Source organism: Gopherus evgoodei, chromosome 1 (assembly GCF_007399415.2).
Source record: "Gopherus evgoodei ecotype Sinaloan lineage chromosome 1, rGopEvg1_v1.p, whole genome shotgun sequence".
Lineage (NCBI taxonomy): Eukaryota > Metazoa > Chordata > Testudines > Testudinidae > Gopherus > Gopherus evgoodei.
The window spans coordinates 157058729-157079684 of NC_044322.1; the positions used below are offsets into that span (position 1 = coordinate 157058729).

General features: G+C 37.9%; 1 protein-coding gene across 9 annotated transcripts in view; it reads left to right on the forward strand.

The window, feature by feature from the left end:
- The window catches only part of KDM6A (lysine demethylase 6A), a 297125-nt gene that overhangs the window by 171140 nt on the left and 105029 nt on the right, over positions 1-20956 (forward strand). For all 9 annotated transcript variants that reach the window (XM_030576524.1, XM_030576540.1, XM_030576549.1 and 6 more), the window contains 2 exons: positions 4584-4704; positions 18351-18405. In XM_030576524.1, the coding sequence (XP_030432384.1) occupies positions 4584-4704; positions 18351-18405 (176 nt within the window). The remainder of the gene's footprint in view (positions 1-4583; positions 4705-18350; positions 18406-20956) is intronic.

Consider the following 20956-nt stretch of genomic DNA (forward strand, 5'->3'; position numbering starts at 1 on the left):
CAGGAAACTACAGACCAGTTAGTTTAACTTCTGTGCCAGGGAAGATAATGGAGCAAGTAATTAAAGAAATCATCTCCAAACACTTGGAAGGCGGTAAGGTGATAGGGAATAGCCAGCATGGATTTGTAAAGAACAAATCGTGTCAAACCAATCTGATAGCTTTCTTTGATAGGATAACGAGTCTTGTGGTTAAAGGAGAAGCGGTGGATGTGGTATACGTAGACTTTAGTAAGGCATTTGATACGGTCTCGCATGATATCCTTATCGATAAACTAGGCAGATACAATTTAGTTGGGGCTGCTATAAGGTGGGTGCATAACTGGCTGGGTAACCGTACTCAGAGAGTAGTTATTAATGGCTTCCAATCCTTCTGGAAAGGTATAACAAGTGGGGTTCTGGGGGTCTGTTTTGGGACCGGCTCTGTTCAATATCTTCATCAACGACTTAGATGTTGGCATAGAAAGTACGCTTGTTAAGTTTGCAGACGATACCAAACTGGGAGGGATTGCAACTGCTCTGGAGGATAGGGTCAACATTCAAAATGATCTGGACAAATTGGAGAAATGGTCTGAGGTAAACCGGATGAAGTTCAATAAAGACAAATGTGAAGTGCTCCACTTAGGAAGGAACAATCAGTTTCACACATACAGAATGGGAAGAGACTGTCTAGGAAGGAGTATGGCAGAAAGAGATCTAGGGGTCATAGTGGACCACAAGCTAAATATGAGTCAACAGTGTGATACTGTTGTAAAAAAAGCAAATGTGATTCTGGGATGCATTAACAGGTGTGTTGTAAACACGACACGAGAAGTCATTCTTCCGCTTTACTCTGCACTGGTTAGGCCTCAGCTGGAGTATTGTGTCCAGTTCTGGGCACCGCATTTCAAGAAAGATGTGGAGAAATTGGAGAGGGTCCAGAGAAGAGCAGCAAGAATGATTAAAGGTCTTGAGAACATGACCTATGAAGGAGGGCTGAAAGAATTGGGTTTATTTAGTTTGGAAAAGAGAAGACTGAGAGGGGACATGATAGCAGTTTTCAGGTATCTAAAAAGATGTCATCAGGAGGAGGGAGAAAATTTGTTCACCTTAGCCTCTAAGGATAGAAGAAGAAGCAATGGGCTTAAACTGCAGCAAGGGAGATTTAGGTTGGACATTAGGAAAAAGTTCCTAACAGTCAGGGTAGTTAAACACTGGAATAAATTGCCTAGGGAGGTTGTGGAATCTCCATCTCTGGAGATATTTAAGAGTAGATTAGATAAATGTCTATCACCGATGGTCTAGACAGTATTTGGTCCTGCCATGAGGACAGGGGACTGGACTTGATGACCTCTCGAGATCCCTTCCAGTCCTAAAGTCTATGAATAGGCTGGGTTAGTATTACTGCCTGTGAAGGTTGCACAACACTTCCCATGATAAGACCCTGGTTTTAGTTGCTTATAACTTTGCTAAACTTTAAATGTTTGTGTGTCTGCTTCAGGATCCCCCAACCCCTTTAAAATTCAGCCAAAATGGTCAACTGTTTCCAAATGTAAGGCCAGGGGAAAATGTTTTGCAATGCTGAAAAATTCTTGTAACCCTTCCTTTGAAAAACTCCAGCATGCCCATGTTTTAGAGCAGGGACTTGAAATTTGACATAGGGTTCCCTTTGTGTTAGGAAAGTGCCTTTTGCTGTTCCTGTGGAAATCCACCCCTTCTTGACCAAACTATAAGACTTTGAAATATCCTTGTTTGCAATTGCTCAATGGAGACTTCTTCAATTGTAACAGCTAAAATCTCTGAAGATTCCATATGCAGGGGACATATTTGAGCCATTCACAGCCTCCTTCATGTGACCCCCCTGTGCATGAGCCATCCCCAGAGAGCAGTTGAGCATCCTCCATTCCTCACAGCTCCTTGTATGACAGGACTGCACATGCATCATTCCCACAGAGCATACTGAGCATGCTCCTTCCAGCCCAGGGCTACAAGGATGAAGTTGGACTTTGATGTTGGCTTCTCCAAGTTGGGATGGTGCAGAGTGCTGGAACTGAGAGCAGGGAGCCTGTCTCAATATTTTTTCAATTTAATTTTCTAGGTTTTTTTAAAAAGTGCACATGGCCAAACACGTACTGTTAAAGGACCTTTATTTAGATTGCAAAATCAAACATTCAAAAGTAAGGAAATGCCAGAATTACGGTTGCCTGTGCAACCTTAATTTGGCCTCCTTACACTCACGCATTATGAGTGTGATCTTTAATTACCTGATTGCATACTGTTTTTTCCACAGGATGCCTGCCTCATACAGTGCACAGAACAATATTTTTTTACTCCTCCTTGTTCAGTGTGTGGCCCCAGACCTTATTTTACTGCACAGTAATCAAATCCTGCTCTGAACAAAAAAAAAGTGTATTTTTTTTTTTACTGGCTTTTCCATGGTACTCATCATTACAGTATCTGACTGTTTCATAGACAGAAATGAAATTATGGTAACACCACCCTTGTGAGAAGAGATGGTATTTATCTGCATTTTAGAAATGGGGAACTGACACTCAGTTTAAGTTCAAAGGCATCCACTGATTTTAGGTGCCCAATTTAAAACATATTGACTTGATTTTTTTCAAAGTTAGCATTCTGTCCCACTTCATATATTCAAAACACAGATCCCAATTGTCTTCAGTTGCAGCTATGAGCACTCAGCACTTCTGCAAATTGGATCGCAGAAACTCAAGTCGACCACCCAGAAAATGAGGAACACACAGTTAGTGACTACCTATGAAAAGTTTGGCTTAAATGACTTGCTTAATATCTCATAGAAACTGTATGGCAGAATTAGAATCCAGTTCTTCAAGGTGGCATTCAGCTGTCTTAACCATGAGACTCTTTTCTCATTTACTACACACCTCTCAGCTTCTGCAACAAATGAGGCAGGGATTCTACAGACAACAGCTTCCTTCACTACACAGCTCTGGTTGATCCTTAGAGTAGGTCTATTTTGTGCACTGGATGAGGCAGGTTCCTGTGGGGGAAAAATAGTATGTGTAATTAAAGATCGTATCGCTATATGGGGAATGTTTATAATGAAATATATGTTTCAGTTTTAATTCATTTACTTTAATATGACTAACTCCATAGGAAAGTTGAATGGTGATTCATCTCCAGTGCCCACTCAGGCAGCTCCAGTGCAAGATTAACCTGTATCTTGGCATGAATTAGAGTACCTTTTTTGCCAGTATTGTGAGGAAACTTATTCATCATGACTTTGGCTAAGGGAGTTCTCAGGTGAGAGTACTGGTAAGATACAAGGTCCTACAGACTGTATCTAGACTAGGAAAAAGTAACCAGGAATCTTATGTTTACAGTTAGCAGCTAAAACCTTGTTAAAGTCGATGGACCAATTACTTAATATGCTGGATAATATATTAGGTAAAGCATCTTTAAACAAGTTAGACAAAATATATATTTTTTCCCTTGTGTAGATAGGGTTATAGTGTGCCAAGAGCAGGACTGACACCAAGAGCCAGAAAGACAAGGTGGATGAAGTAATACCTTTTATTGAACCAACTTCAATTGGTGGAAAGAGACAAGCTTTTGAGCTTTCTCTTTCGCCAACAGAAGTTAGTTCAATAAAAGACTTCACTTTTCTTGTCTCTCTAATATCCTGTGACCAACACAGCTACAACAACACTGCAGCCAAGAATCAGAGTGAGCTATTTCTTGGGTAAAAGGGATTTAGTAGTGCCTTAGCAGAGGGGTTTTGCAACTAGAGTTGCTTGTGTGCAGTTTTTCTGTTTACCATCTCTGTCTAAGATAGCGAGGTCTTGTGAATAAAAATAATCTAGGAAATGATATCCTGAGTCTGTCTGCTCCTACCACACTGTCCACGTATTGGGGATGTCGGGGGGGATTGGCAAAAGTATAGAAGCATGCTTGGGCAACTGGAGGGGAGAGGGTTGATGCTGGAGAGAGAACTTGGGCAGCAATTGACACTCTAAGCAACTGAGTGGGGGACAGAGTTCTGTAAATGGATGTGTTTTGAGGAGTGGGGGACAGAGTTCTGTAAATGAAGATGCCTGAGGCAACTGTGAAAGTAGTGGGTGATCACTCCTGAACTTTTAATGTTGGTTCTGTCTTCCTACTCTCACCACCAGCTTCTGCTCCCAGGTAGTTGTAACCAGCCAGGAGCAGAGGCAGAGGTGGAGCATACCGTCTACACCTTGTTGTTCTTAAGTTGTAATAAATATTGTTACCAATTCTTATTTTGTCCAACTTTTCTGAAATGAAAAAAATTGGGATGTTAATCAAAAACAAACAGTATGTCATGCAATTTCTCCTATTGAATGGAAAGAGTTGAACTTTTAGGTTAGATCTGTAGACCACTAGGGTGTTAGAAGTACAGATTTTTCTTAACACTTGAAGTAAAGGCTGAAAACTATGCAACAAAAAAGTGACGTTGCCATCTTTCTACATAAAATTGATCTTGATGTGTTTACCCATAACAATTTTCTGCTTTAAATTTTTTATTATGTAAGATAAATAAATAAAATGCACTGATCATAAAGAACATTGCATAAAATGTTGCAATTTTTTAATGTTTGTTTTTCCAGGGCGATTAAAGCATTTCAGGAGGTGCTTTATGTTGATCCCAGCTTTTGTCGAGCCAAGGAAATTCATTTGCGACTTGGGCTTATGTTCAAAGTGAATACAGACTATGAGTCTAGTTTAAAGGTAGGTTTTAAAATTCTTAAATTCTGTTTGGCAATTATTGCAAATTTCATTGCATTTTAAAACTGCAAATAATCTATAAGTTTACATTAGTAATATCGTAATTTTGAAAGTAGAAGTATACTTATGCACAATATTTTAGTAATTGTAGAGTCTCTCAGAAAGGGTAACAGTAGAGGGTGTTTAAGTGCCAAATGAAAAGCCTGACAAAGCTGTGGGTAGGCACTGGTGTTACAACAGTTTAAACTGAGTGTACAAATTCTTGGGTCAATGCGTGGGGAAGGAAAGTGTCTAGAAGGGAGATGGAGAGGATGATAAAGGAGTGACTAACATTGGCAGTTTGGGGTTCTAGAGATCTTTCCCTCCTCCTTTCAGTCTCCCTCATTGAAAACAAAGAGAAAATGTTTAGGAATTGGTGCAGTCAGGAAGTATTTATTCAAAATAAAATCAGTTCCCTTTCATCTTTTTATTTTGTTACAATTTTCCTACCTGACAACATATCCTGATTACTCTTGCACTTCCTTGTGCCTGAATGACCTCTTAGGGAAAGAAATCACTGTCTGATCAGTTAGAAACTATTTCTTAGTGTAGAATACCTCTTCTCACCCCCAACTTCTGCATCTTCTTTTCTCTACTTCCTTTTCAGTCCCCCCTCCTGCCTCATTCTTTGGTTTCCTTCTGTAATTTCTCTCCTTACGTATCATTTATTTTGTTTGCTCTTGCTCTCTCTGGTCCTTCCTTTTCTCATCCTGTACAAACCTGTAACCTTACAACTGTCCTGGAAGAAGTAAGTATCTTTTTTTACAAGAACTTCATGTTATACAATGAAATCCACATTGCAGGGCAGAAAATATTTGAACATGAAATGTAATTTTAAGGTTATATTTCTGTATATTAAACCCCCTTGAGTCTATCCATGTCTGTTCTTCTTTTATCTCATTCTGCATTCTGTAACTCAACTTGCCCAGAACCAATAAGAAAAAATATTGGGCATTGGGAATGTAGAACTGCTTTGCTTTCCACTTTCTGCCAGTTTACTTTTCCTCAGATCTACATTCTGCGTGCTGTCTGAAGCACGTCATCAAAAAGGGAAGTAGGACATTGATCAGAGGAGTACTTCTACCTCAACCATACCCAGGGAACATGTTTGCAACTACCTTTCCATTCCCTGTCAGGAGGAGAAATCCCAGCTCATGAGCTTCAGGCAGAGCGGATAACTTTGATTAGAGCGAGAACGTGTGTGTGTGTTTGTGTAAGAAATAAAGTAACAAAGCAGGGCGGGGAAAGGCTGGAGGTTTGGCAGATCATGAGTAGGCTTGAATGCTGTACTATTTTGCCCTATTCCTTTGTATTTGTGGCATGCACGTGTCATTGGATCCTATAAGTGTAGGCCAGAAAAAGAAGAGAAGAGTGGAAGGATTATTTTAAGGAATGGTTTGGGCACAGAAAAAATGTGATAGTTAATTTACAAGGAAGTATTAATTTTCCTTTAATTGTGCAGTGAAAAATTTTTGAGCGTTTCACTTTTAGAAAAACAAAGCTGTTTGTTTATAGAAACTGGATATTAAACTCTTACCATTGAACCATCTGATATAGTTCTGTCACTGAATTCATTTGTGATGTAACAAAGAAAATTGATATGTAACAAAGCTGATTCTGAAACTTGTGACATAAGTAACTGATGTTATACTGTTATGTTGATTGCAAATCTGCTTATTTTTCTTCATATTTTGCTTTTTTTTTTTTTTTTTTTAGTATTTGCTGTTCCTAAAAAGTGAAACTTAATCGTATAATAGACTCAGGAACATAAAAACTGTAGTTTCCTGACTGGTTCATTTACTTCAGTATTTTCCATTGTAACATACTCAGAAGTTAATGCAGACTTCTTGGGCAAAGGTATCCTGATGGAAAATCAGTTGACGTGGTTTTACAGTTGGCAATCTTGTTAATAATATTCTTAATTTCAGTGGAGCCTAGCCTCATTCTGTATAAATCTTCAGATACCTGGAATGAGGCAGAGGTTCCTTAGAGCAATGGTCTATCACATGTTGCATTTAGATATCAAATGGAGTGAGACAAGTTTTTCATGTGTGCACAGCGCCGCTATAATGTTGGGAGATAGTTGCTTAAAAAAATCTTGAATTAAAAAAATGCATTTGTACAAAGTATTTTTAAACTATTGTAATTTGGCTAAACAAAAACATGTCTGACCATCAGGATTCTCTGTGGACCAAATCTTTCTAATGCCTGCCTCATCAGGAAGTGCTTAGTTGCCTTAAACTTCATGGAAGATGTGTGCTTTCTAGGTGCTTTCGAAAATCCCACCAGGTACTTGCCTGCATCCTTCGGTGTTAAATACCTTTGAATATCTTGCTTTTAATCACTGTGTGTACAGCACTTTGTATAATATACATGTATCGGTCTTGATGCTGCATTAAACTAGGCTTTTGCATAGTATGTTTCTATAGTTACAGATATATGCACAAGTTACACTTTTGTGCAGTGAGTCCAACTGGTCATACTCTGAGAACTTCTGCAGTTTCGCAGAGTTGTGGTTAGAGGCTGCACAGGTCAGCAAAAAAAAAATCCCTAAATGGAAAGCACAAAGTAAGAAAGATGAAGAAAGTAGAGCAGTGATCAGAGCCATCCCTTGGATATGGCAAATCGGGGCGACCACCCTGGGCCTCACGCTCTGGGTGGCCTCGCAGGTGAGGCGGGCGGGCCAGCGGAGTGAGGAGGTGAACGGCAGGCAGGTGTCGAGGAGCCCCCCATCAGAACCTCCTGTTCCCCCCCCCAGTGCCTCCTGCCTACCAGGGGGCCTGGCCAATCAGCACCCCTCCTTCCCTCCCAGGACCTTCCACAGATCAGATATTTCACGGCATCAGGAGGCGCTGGAGTGCAGGGGAAAGGAGTGAGGGCACAGCTTGCTTGGGGGAGGAGGCGGAACTGGGTGGGGAAGAAGCAGGGTGGTGGTGGGGCCTTGGGGGAAGAGGTCGAGTCGGGGTGGAGCCAGGGGGAGCACACCATGACAGATAGGCACCAAGTTTCTAGTGTCCCAAGCCGCACACTCCCTTAGGAATGGCCCTGGTTGTGATAGTCTCCCAAGGAGTCTTAACCAAGAGGTAAGGATAGGAAGTTTTCATGGGTAATGAACATTCCACCTTTACAGAGGGACAGTGGCAGATGAGTTACCCACATCCTGGAATATTGGAATTAATTTGACTTTTATTGTGAGGACCTTGGTACAAAGATTCAGGACACTAAAGGACAGGTATGAGTAATAAGATGTAGACAGCTTCAGATGATTGTTCAGAACTAACAGAGCTGGCCTTAAAAACGAACAGTCTGGGGCTGTGCGCTGACATAGCAACTCATTGTTCAGTTTAGTCTTCCTGTTTGACAGTGTGGCAGGAAGAGGAGGCAACTCTCCATATTATGATCTCTTCTGGCTTTTTGGGGCCCCACAAATTATAGCAAGGTTAGTGTAGTCTGAAATACTGTAATAGTTTTTGATGGTATTTAAACTTTTGTGTTTGTTTGTTATTGCTAAGAATAAAGTAATGGTCTTTTAATGCCAAAAGATGAGTCATCGTCAGTAGGAGTCTTGAGGCGAAGAGGAAAGGTCAATGTTTTCCATGATTTTGTACACAATTTTAGAACATTAACATAAATCATCTATATTTTATGTAAGCAGTTTTAAACATAATAATTTTTACTATTTTAAGGTTTCAGATTATAAGGATAATTATTAGAGTTATGCTCTTTACAGGGCATGAAATCAGCCCTCTTTAGAATGCTTTTTAAAATCATTACTTTACCATTGTCTTAACATTGCTAGAGTTCAGACTAGCAAATTATAATTAGGACCTTTTGTACTCCTGTGATATTTTGCCCCAGAATTTGGCACAGAATCCAGCACTTGTTGAATTTTGCTCTAGACTTTAAGCTTACATTTAAAAAAAATGTTTCTAGTCCTTATGGTTGTAAAAAAAATGTTCCTCTGACAAACTTTGTGAAAACTGGTGCAATGTTGTCTTCAGAAACATCTGAGAAGCATGCGCTGCCTATTCATCACAATGCGGTGCAAATTCTGAAGTATAATGATGATGAATGCATTAGTGGTCTGTGGTATACAGTAGGTCAGAGTAGATGATTTGGCCTTATTCTGTGACTATTTAAAGGTCATTACTTTATTATTGATCACTTCAACAGAATCAGCCAGGTAATATTTACTGCCCAATCCTAAACCATTCCATACCTTATCAGGCTCCCCAACAGTCCTATTCCCAGCCACTAAAACAAATACACCTCTACCCCGATATAACGCTGTCCTCGAGAGCCAAAACATCTTACCACGTCATAGGTGAAACTGCGTTATATCAAATTTGCTTTGATCCACCAGAGCGCGCAGCCCCGCCCCCTGGGAGCACTACTTTACTGCATTATATCCAAATTCGTGTTATATCGGGTCATGTTATATCAAGGTAGAGGTGTAACACTAGGAATACGATATTGATTGTAATATTCATTTTTATATTTATTCAGTCTGTTACAGTGGAATGCCACTGAATGAAGGAGACCTTGACACAAAGTATCTGGACTAGGGCTGTTGATTAATTGCAGATAACTCAAGCAATTAACTCAAAAAATTAATTGCGGTTTTAATTGCACTGTTAAACAATAGAATACCAATTGAAATTTATTAAATATTTTGGATGTTTTTCTATTTGTTCATATATATTGTGTTCTGTGTTGTAATTGAAATCAAAGTGTGTATTATTTTATTGCAAATATTTGGACTGTAAAAACAATAAACAAAAGGAAATGTTTTTCAATTCACCTTATACAAGTTCTGTAGTGCAATCTCTTTGTTGTGAAAGTGCAACTTACAAATGTAGATTTTTTTTTGTAGATAACTGCACTCAAAAACAAAACAGTGTAAAACCTCAGTGCCTGCCAGTCCACTCAGTCCTACTTCTTGTTCAGCTAATTGCTAAGGCAAACAGGTTTATTTACATTTACAGGAGATAATGCTGCCCTCATACTCAGACTCATAGACTCTAGGACTGGAAGGGACCTCGAGAGGTCATAGAGTCCAGTCCCCTGCCCTCATGGCAGGACCATCTTCTTATTTACAGTGTTACTCAAAAGTGAGAACAGGCATTTGCATGGTACTTTTGTAGCCAGCATTGCAAAGTATTTACGTGCCAGATAGCTAAACATTCATATGTCCCTTCATGTTTTGACCATCATTCCATAGGACATGCTTCTTCCATGCTGATGACGCTTGCTAAAAAAATAATGAATTAATTAAATTTGTGACTGAATTCCTTGAGGGAGAATTGTATGTCCCCTGCTCTGTTTTACCCGCATTCTGTCATATATTTCATGTTGTAGCAGTCTCGGATGATGACCCAGCACGTTATTTATTTTAAGAACAGTTTCACTGCAGATTTCACAAAATGCAAAGAAGATACCTATGTGAGATTACTAAAGATAGCTACAGCACTCAACCCAAGATTTAAGAATCTGAAATGCCTTCCAAAATCTGAGAGGGACGAAGTGTAGATCATGCTTTCATAAGTCTTAAAAGAGCAACACTCGGATGTGGAAACTTGAGAACCTGAACCACTAAAAAAAGAAAATAAACTTTTCGTTGGTGGCATCTGAATCAGAAAATGAAAATGAACATGGCTGGTGCGCACTGCTTTGGATTCTTACCAAGCAGAACAAGGCATCAGCATGGACGCATGTCCCCTGGAATGGTGGTTGAAGCATGAAGGAACATATGAATCTTTAGTGCATCTAGTATGTAAACACTTTGTGATTCTGGCTACAACAATGCCATGAAAATGCCTGTTCTCACTGTCAGGAAAGGTAAATGAGAACCAGGAAGTATTATATCCTGCAAATGAAAACAAACTTGTTTGTCTGAGCGATTGGCTTAACAAGAAGTAGGATTGAGTGGACTAGCAGGCTCTAAAATTTTACATTGTTTTATTTTTGAATCCAGGGTTTTTTTATACATAATTCTACATTTGTAAATTCAACTTTCATCATATAGAGATCACACCACAGTACTTGTATTAGGTGAATTGAAAAATACTATTTTTTTTTTTACAGTGCAGATATTTGTAATAAAAAATAAATACAAAGTGAGCACTGTATACTTTGCATTCTGTTGTAATTGAAATCAATACATTTGAAAATGTAGAAAACATCCAAAAATATTTTTAAAAATGGTATTCTATTGTTGTTTAACAGTGCGATTAATTTTTTTTAATCGCTTGATAGCCTTAATCTGGACCTAATCATAATCAGACTGGAAAAATACTCTCTCTCAGGATGAGTAGGACTCTGTCTTTGGGAAAGCTGTGAGCAGCTGTATATGCACTAGAGCAGAGGTTCTCAAACTGGGGGTCAGGACCCCTCAGGGAGTCGTGAGGTTATTACATCAGGGGTCGTGAGCTGTCAGACTCCATCCCAAACCGCGCTTTGCCTGCAGCATTTATAATGGTGTTAAATATATAAATAAGTGTTTTTAATTTGTACGGCGGGCACGCACTGAGAGGCTTGCTATGTGAAAGAGGTCGCCAGAACAGTACTTTGAGAAACACTACACTTGAGCTATCCATCTTCAGACTAGAGAAGTTGGTGCTGCATGAATTCTCATTCACCAGGTTATTGTTACAAACAAAAGAAGAAGAAAAATGTATTTAATTAAACCTCTCATTCAACAGAAATTCATGGTTTTGCAAATGCTGTTCCAACTCCCCCACTAGTGGAAACCTTACTTCTTGCTACTGACATAGGTGGGTGGATTTTTCATATCCCATTTTTAGAAGACATCAACCACACAACCTCATTTGGTGCTTTTGCTGTCTACAAAAGAGACTTATGGAGTCCAATGAGCAATGTGTTGCAGAACTCCTGCCCAGTTACATGCAGGTTGGAGAACCACTTTGTGGGAGAGATGACGACAGTCTGTATCCACCTTCTTTGTCTCTCATCTCTCTATTGAAAGAGGCCTTCTGGTACCATGACAGATCCTCACCCCTAGTAAACATGCCTCTGCAACTCCCATCCCTCTCCATTCCCAAGTCTATTTGGCTATCCTACTACAATGGGACTACTGAATGTGTGTAGGTAATATTTCTATCCATAGAACAACAGGAGGACACGTGCTACAAAACCATGAGGAAGTGCTAAAAATTGTGAGGTAAACTAAATTGTGGAGGGGTAACTGCTAAAGGGTTTGAGTTTCAATCCTACTAGTCTTCAAAAAAAAAAAAATGCAGGGACTCAGAACAAGAGTTTAAAATCTTCTATATACACATGTTAACGGTATCTGCTTTGAAGCAGTCAATCACTATCCCATCACTTATTCAACTTACTGTAATGCCTGTAATTATTTTTTTTTTAGGATATGTTTGAATGCCTGTGGTATCATTATTTGAGTTTGTAACTTATAAACTACTGTGAAGGTAATAAGTTCAAAATTAGGGAGTTATTGTTGCCATGTTGCCATTAAAGAATCAAAAATGCATGAGTGAAGATGTGTAGCAGCATGGCCCTGTGTCATCTTTTTTAAGTTAAGAACGTTGGGCTATTTTCAAGCCTTCAAAATGTTGTTTCACCACATTTATTTTTCAAACATGGTTAAAGCATTTATTAAGAGCTGTAAATATGTCAGGATTAGGGTTCTTAAATCAATTTTTCATTGGAACAAAAATGATTGAACTAGTTCAATTACATTTACTAATGAAAAGTCTTAGTTAATATTTAAACTCATTGATGCAAAATATTTCACTATAATCCTATTCCTCTGGGAACTATTTGAAAAAAGTATAAAATACTTTTAAAAAATGAACATTTCTTTGTATTTGTATCTTTAGCTGTTCAGGTGGCTGTCTCAGTCTAAAGAAAAAAAAGCATTTGTGGGCTGAAGCTCAAGCATGATAAAATCTGTCAAAAGATTATTTTTAAACAATTGTAGGTAAACGGAAAATAAGGATTGCAATTTAAAGTGCTCTTTTTAACTCTTACACAAATTGACCAGTTTTATTTATCTGTATGATATATACCCACACATGTTCTTTGATAAATCATAATTACTTAACAAGGTAGGAAGCTTTGTAATTGAATCAATAGCTGGAATTGTTCATACAGGTTGTTTTTGTGGATCACTGAATCTCATGCATTAAGGAGATTTCTCCTAATCAGTTTGCTACTTACCTCCTGTAGGAAAACTAAGGTATTACATAGAAAATATTCTAGTCACTGTATCCTGTAATTGCAAAGGAGTAAATTGCTAAAAATTGGCTTATTTGATTTTCTGTGCTTCTCGTTTCTTAAAAGAAAAATAAACAGTAAAAAAAAATGTGTGGTTCAAAATCTTTAAAAATTCAGGCTAATGAATATTAGTAGCACTCCATTTTTTTCAGTCTATGGACCTTAACTTCATTCTAGATTATTTAATACAGCAATTCACATTTCTTGGCTTGTCTTCCCTGCAGTGTTAGCTCAAAGTATAGGTTTAGTGTTGTCTCTACCCAGTTCCCAATACGCACACAACGATCTCTAGCTTCACCTAGGTGGTGCGTTTTGACTTGTTAGAGGGTATGGGTTGGAGGTCCAAATGCTGCTGCTGCTTGAGCTGTAATGCACTGGGGACTAAGCTATTCTGTTGCTGCTATTTCAAATGCTTTGTGCTACTTGAGTGTTGTTTTGCAGTGTGACGCTTTGCAGGAGCTAGAAAAAAGAACAAGAGTACTTGTGGCACCAAATGTATTTGAGCATAAGCTTTCGTGGGCTACAGCCCACTTCATCGGATGCATGCAGTGGAAAATACAGTAGGAAGGGGTGTGTGTGTGTATATACACACACAAAGAGAACATGAAACGATGGATGTTACCATACACATTATAAGGAGAGTGATCAGTTAAGGTGAGCTATTATCAGCAGGAGAGAAAAAGAACTGTTTGTAGTGGTAATGAGCTAGGTTAACGTGAGAGCAGTTAACTCCAGTACAGATAATTGAGCTAACACTGCAGCAAAGACAGGCCCTCAGTTTCTCTCTTCTGGTAGTCTTTTGGACTGTAGTTTAACTAACCTCTGAGGTGCTGTAGAATTAAAGGCTTAATGTTTTGCCATGTTCAGACTTGTATCCAACATGAGTACTCAGATATGGTTGTGACAAACATTACAATGCACTATTTAAGAGATTGCCTGGGCAGAGAGAACCTTCTTTTGGTCACTGAAAATCCAGTCTTCATTAAGTTTTGTTACTCGAGTAGGATTTTACAGCTATGGTTGGTTGAGCAAGTGATTCTTCTGAACAGATTGATCTCATTCAGTTTATGTAAATATATGACCTTTGTTGATTCTGTCTTGAGTACTTTTCTTTTGTCCTATTCTCGTAGCTGATTTCTGGTGTTTTGATTGTATGGTGTAGGATGAAAGAAACAATGTTTATGCCTCACAAACCTCTTTCCATAAAACATGAATTAATTCCAACTTTGGAGGACCCTGGAGAGCAGAGTTGGTGTGGCAGCACGTGCTGCACATCATCTCCTCCACCTCCCATGCTTGGCAAATGGTGCGTTGGGTATGTGCCAACACTTTGATTATGCAAGGCTTACTGTGTCCTAGTTATCTGAACAAAGACAGCTCTAAGGAACATACATATCACACCTGGGTCATACAGTCAGAAAAAGCTATCTCTGACAGAATTGCACTGAGCTGGGATCAGGCTTTTCCCGGTGGTAAGTTGATGTCAGAATTGTCTGCTTGCTTAGTATGCTAAATAAATGTACAGTAGTCAATTAGCAAAACTTGTTACATCACACTAGAGATAAGAAAAGGGGTTAGACTCACCATTTAAAAACATTTATTAAAGGTTTTGATTTACAAATTACTCTTATTGAATGCCTTGCAGTAAGATTGGCAAATGTTACCCTTTGTATGTGTTGGTTTTCTTTTAATGGATTAAAACAATAAAAAAAAATTCATGTATTTGACCTCTTTAATGCTAAAGGTATGTAAATGAGGACAATAAATACATTTTAAGAGAATTAGTGATTCTGTGTGTCTGTAATACACTCACTTCTAGTAGTAAGAGTGAATAGTATGTTTTAAATTAGATTTAATTCTGTTTTCATTTTATGATTTGGGTTTAATACATTCAGTAATTGAGAACATACGCAAGCACTGTACTTTAAATTTCTCAGAAAGATAACATCAGAAATTGTTATCACAATCATATAGGGAAGTCAAGGACTCTAAAGGAGACAAAATAGTCTTCTGATAATTGTACTATTATAGATTGTTACAAATCAAGCTATTTCATTACTTCAGCTGTAGCACTTGAAAAGACACTTCTTAATATTCAGAACAGAGCCTTCTAGGTAAATCCTCTTACTCAGGATTTGAATTTCTATAGACTGCTGTCTGCCTTGAGGTATTGTATGTCGTCTCTGAACTGCAGCGGCCTCTCCTGCATAACAACTATTTCACACAACAGTAGACAGCTTCAGTACCGCAATATTTGTGTGAGGTGCAGATGTTTGCTAGCTGCTTCTGTTTGTTGCAGAAATGGGAATTGGAAATTAACATGGTGTTTTGTAAATTTTGGTGTTGATAGTAGTAATTTATGGGATTGTTTGTGACTGATTAGCTTAATTTATTAGGCTGCATGGTTATTTTTTTGTCTGTATTGACTACCTGAAAGGAGGCTGTTGTTTATTGTAACCAACTAGAGGTGTAGGGTAATTCATGTGTGTTTATGTGCTTGAGAGATTGTTGGTTTTGTATATGCAGCTTTGTAATAATTGTTTTGTATAAGTGCCTTGTTTTTCTATAAAATCTATATACCTGTTCTGGATTATCTGTAGTTTTACAGTGTGATTTGCTAAATACTGCAGTCAGAAATGGGTAACCTTTTGGAATATTTGAGACGATGCTGTGGAATTTGAAATTGTAAGGTAATGTGTGTGGGTTTTTTTCCTATTTAGTGAGAATATTCCTGCTGTCTCACTGTGTAGTGTTGAATACGGGTAGATTTAAATGCTGAAATGGGCATTTCTACTTATGCAGTTATCTGAGTTCTCTCACTGGGTCTGATGAACATAACCATTCTGAAGAGGAACCGCCAAATAAGTGTCATATGTTTCATTTTTGATCTGTTCATTTTGTATAATAAATAGTATTACTAGGTGAAAGCAAATCTGTATCTTTCTGTTTTATGTTAAACATTAATAGGTCATGATATTGTCCGTGTAAAATTTAGGCCCTTGCACAGGCCTAAATATACAGGTCTGAACATGTTTTTCTATCAGAAAAAATGTAAAGGAGACCTTTTGATTAATTTCGTTTAATCGTTTTTAAGTTGCCTGCTCAGTATTGCTATGGTAACAGACTAAAGGATGTCTCTGGGGCACACAACCTGCATTGCAATGCAAATGAGAGGAGATTTTAACTTCTCTATCACTGCTGAGCCCTCGAAAAGAAAACAGGCAAGTCTAAGAATAAGCTAATATTATTGTTTTGATCTAATCTTTTCATTTTATTTTGGAAGTTGTGTGTATCCAGTGTTCTCTGTATCCAGTGTTCTCTGTGTTCTTTTTTAGTGATTGAACTGTTCAAAAATATTCATGATGCTGATATGATAAACTAGGATTTATAATTAATGTTGAGATGACTTCATTTTTGGCAACTATTTGTATGCATGGATGAAGTTGACAGAATGTAGTAATGATGTCTGTTCCATTTATGTATGGCTTAGAGAACATTCTTGTAATTGGGTGGTGCAGCGCTAGTCTTTATAATTTATCTTGAATTGTAACACTGTAGTTGGTATTTTTAATTGTTTGATTTTAAGCTGGTCATAGATATGTCTAAATGAAAGTCCTGTGTATTATGGACCCTTGTTAAAGTATCATTCTTGTGAGTCAAATTCTATTGAGATGTTATTAGAGTGGTATCCTTGTGTTTACAACTATCTTGAAAAGAGGGTAAGTGCATCACTTACTCTGGAACTTAGTTTTAAATGTTCTTTCTTCATTAATAACAACTACTGTCCCTTACCTGCTTGGTACTCTAGACACCAGCAAATAAAATGCCATACTTGCATACTAACAAGATTACGTGTAATTGTTCAGTAGCCTCATTTACATGATTTGTATTTCGTATTAAATTTGGATTTAGTCAGTATCTAAACGTTACTGTTACAGTCTCAGTTACAAATCAAGTATATTATCTGCTTCACTGACATTTAGTACTTGCAGTACGTACCAATATTCAGTAGGCCTTGTACATTGCAGTAAGAAAATATTAATCCAAACTCTACACTGTATGTAGGAGATTTGTTTTCTATGAAGTTTCTTGAAAAATGCTGAAGCATTTAGGTTTGTATGCATACTCCATCTATTTTGATACACCCAGTTACTCATGTTTACATATTTCACATTAATTAACTGAATTAATGTGTAACTTGTGCAGTAGAACCTCAGAGTTACAAACACCCCAGGAATGGAAGTTGTTCATAACTCTGAACAAAAGAAGTTATGGTTGTTCTTTCAAAAGTTTACAACTGGACATTGTCTTAATATAGCTTGAAAACTTTACTATACAGAAGAAAAATGCTGCTTTTAACCATCTTAATTTAAGTAAAACAAGCTCAAACAGTTTCCTTATCTTATAAAAACTTCTTTAAACTTCCCTTTTTTTTTAGTAGTTTACATTTAACACAGTACTGTACTGCATTTGCTTTTTTTTCTCTTTTGATCTCTGCTGCCTGATTGTTTACTTACGGTTCTAAATTAAGTGTGTGGCTGACTGGTCAGTTTGTAACTCTGGAATTCATAACTTTGAGGTTCTACTGTAAAATGATTGGTCACGTCTAAACTTCCTGGTAGACAAACTTTATTACTTTGATTGTTTGGCTTCCCCTCTGGAGAAAGGAAATGCTTAAGAAATAAATTCAGAGTTTATATATTTTTAAATGAAATCTTATAATATTCAGTACAGTCAGACATAATTCCAAATGTTTTACAGAAACTGTCTTTTTAAAATAAAAAACTAGGACAATTGATTTCTAAGTGGTTATGAAAATTGTAGCTTTTTATCTGAAGTCATTTATTTTTAATGCTTTAATATCTTGTTAAACAGATGAGATGCTTCAAATCACTGTACTTCTGAATCTTTTATTTTCCTGTAGTAAATATGCCATTTAATGACTTGCACGTTTATTTGCGTGGGACTCTGAAATGGCTATGACTTGGGGTCTCAGTTGTTGTGAAGGTCAAATAAATGCTTGAACAGATCTTAACCATTCAAATGATGAAGTCATTCTTTTAGAAACTTACTACACTAACTATTTCATAAAATATCTGTTCTAAACTTAATTGTTAGAAGTATTGTCATTTAAGTTCATGAAACATTCTGTAAAATTATTTTACTTTCCTCTAATGAAACATATCTATTTAAAGATAAAATTTCAAAAGATTATATATTAGTTCTTGCATTTCAACCTAACTGACTCATGTAAAATAGTATATTTGATTTCAAATATAAACATTTTGTTTCTGTATTAAAATAATTTCTCTAAATTATGACTATCAAACAAGTAAACAATATTAATTCTTTTTCAGCATTTTCAGTTAGCTTTGGTTGACAGCAATCCCTGCACTTTGTCCAATGCGGAAAGTAAGTATTTTTAAGATTTTGATTTGTGTATTTTGTTTCATATATAGAAAAATGCCATATATACAGAGCTACAACTGTTTTTAATTTACCTCTTTTAAAAAGACAGTTTTGAACAATGAGTACTTTAGGAATTTTCCTCATAGAATTGTTGAAGCTGGTGACACTGTCTGATGTAGGTAGCTATGGTTACCCAGGCTGCATAAATGAACATGAAACCAACTACTGTGAATAGTTTGTGTCAAATATAGATGTGCCAATGGAATTATAAAATTACTGTCATCGTAAGAAATGGAAGAAATAGTGATCCAGAAGGGTCATACTTCAGCAATGTCTTTGAAGAGCTACCGTTTGGGGAGGAATTGCTATTTCTTTTTGTTGTACACAGGGTTTGTCATATCTTATAGTTTTTAAAAGAAACTCTATAAACCTACTAACTTTCTATTTTATTATAGAAATATTTTAATACAATAGTAAAAATCCTATATTATACATAAGAATGATACAATATTAAAGTAAGACAAATTATCTTTTTCATTATTGGATAAGATAAAATTTGGTTAAGTTGCTGTATTATCTCAGTTCAAAGGTATTAATTTCATTCAGAAACATTTCTACATTTCTTCACAATTTTCCATTTGAATATGGATCAAATTTACAATGTACAGTTCTTCTTTGAGTGCTTGCGCATGTCCATTTCATTCTAGACGTGTGCATGACAGTGCACCAAGGCTGAAGAATGTTTTCCCATACCAGTACCCCTCAGGGAAGTGCATGCCAGTAGCCAAAGTTAAAAAGAGGTAGAGGTGTCCCAACCACCCCCTGCAGTTCCTTCTCCTCACCTGTGGACAGGGGGTGTGTGTGTGTGAGAGAGAGAGAGAACATCTCAAGCTCTTTCGTCTTCTGTTTAGGAAAACTTGAGAGTTTTGTATTGTAAATAATTAGTTTAATACAGTTGTAGTTTTAATTTCCATTAGCGGTACTCATCTTGAAAAAAATCTTGGTTCTTATCTTATTTTCCTTTGAGGTTTTAGCTCAAAACTGTGGCATGCCTAAGTCCATGGGATTTAGGTGGTTTTGGGGCTGTAACGAATCTATGCCGGTCAGCTATCCTCACTCCACTGTTTAAAGTGTTTGGGAGAAAGGCATCTGAGGCATAAATGCATCGTCTGTAGTGGATTTAAGACCAGGGCTAAGCAGTTGAGAGAAATTCAACATGAGAGATCCTCATGAAAGCGGCTTTTTGCCACCCAGCCTCTTGTTAACGTGGGGATTCAAACATGACTCCATCTCAGAGCGTACCACCAGACTTCTTGATGGCATCCCCACATCACAGAGAGTCAAAGAGAAGATACCATTCTCTATCTCTGATACCGCACAAACAGCAGACAAAGTCCTCCTCTTTGAGGGCTAGGTGCCTACCAGACTAACACCAGATGAAGATCAGTACTGAGGTTAATGCAAAGTCGTCTCCTGCTAGGCACCTTCCAGTACCTCATTCTAACAGTGTAGAGTCATTGACTGCAGCATCTCATGTGGTATTATTGAGACCTACTCCATTGCCAGACGTTCAGAGGCATCAGCTTCTATACAGAAGATGCCTGAGGCGTACACAGTGGCCAGGGATCTCCTGTGTCTATCGGTGCTGGACTCACACTGATGCAGGATGAGGTCTGGGAATCGACTATTCTTAGCACCGAGGCCTCAGTACTGAGACTTTTCATCTGCACCTGCATGTTCAGTGCCATCTGGGACTGAATCTTTGTTGGTACTGTCAGGGTATGGAAGCACTATTGTGCAGCAGGGCAGATGTATGATTCCCTTCAGGAGGAAAGCTTTGGATGCTTTCTCCAGTACTGTCTGCCCCACACTGGTCCAGGTCCCAGTCTCTGTCTGCTTCACCCCATACTGTGTCAGCTTGGCATTTAGATTGTGCTAACTCATCCTCTGAATTGGAGGTGGGATGTTGCACTTCAGAATCTTATTACAGAACGGTTTGTGCATCTCATTTCTCCTTATGCAGGGCAAGGCCTTGGCACCGTGATTATTTTAGTAGAAGTCCAGGAATAGGATGCCTTGGGTTTGTGCTCTAGTATATCTAAGATAACAGTGGCCTTTCTCAAAACCATGGGAGTAGCCCCAAAATTAAAGTCTTTCTCTCCTAGATAGAGGTCTACCAAAATCTCTTTGAAGGTGCTGTTCTCCATCTGGTACTATAGCAGCTGAGGAACCTTATCCCTCCAGTATTTGACCCTTCTGTCACAGATATTCATCAGACAACAGCAGACTGACACGATAGTGTCTCTGTTCAGCACTTCATCATCATCACCAGATGAGGATGCGCTCTCAGATGTCATTGTCCCCTGTTTTGAATGATGATAAAATGTACCAGGAACTTAAGAAAGGGGTAGTCACTTCCCTCGGTGTTCCAGTTGAACTGGTCCAAGATAATACATAGAAGTTAGTGGATATTTTACATTCTGCAGGACCTGCTAGAGTGGCTCTGCCTATTAATGAGACCATCTTAGACCCACCAAAATTCTTTAGCAAACTC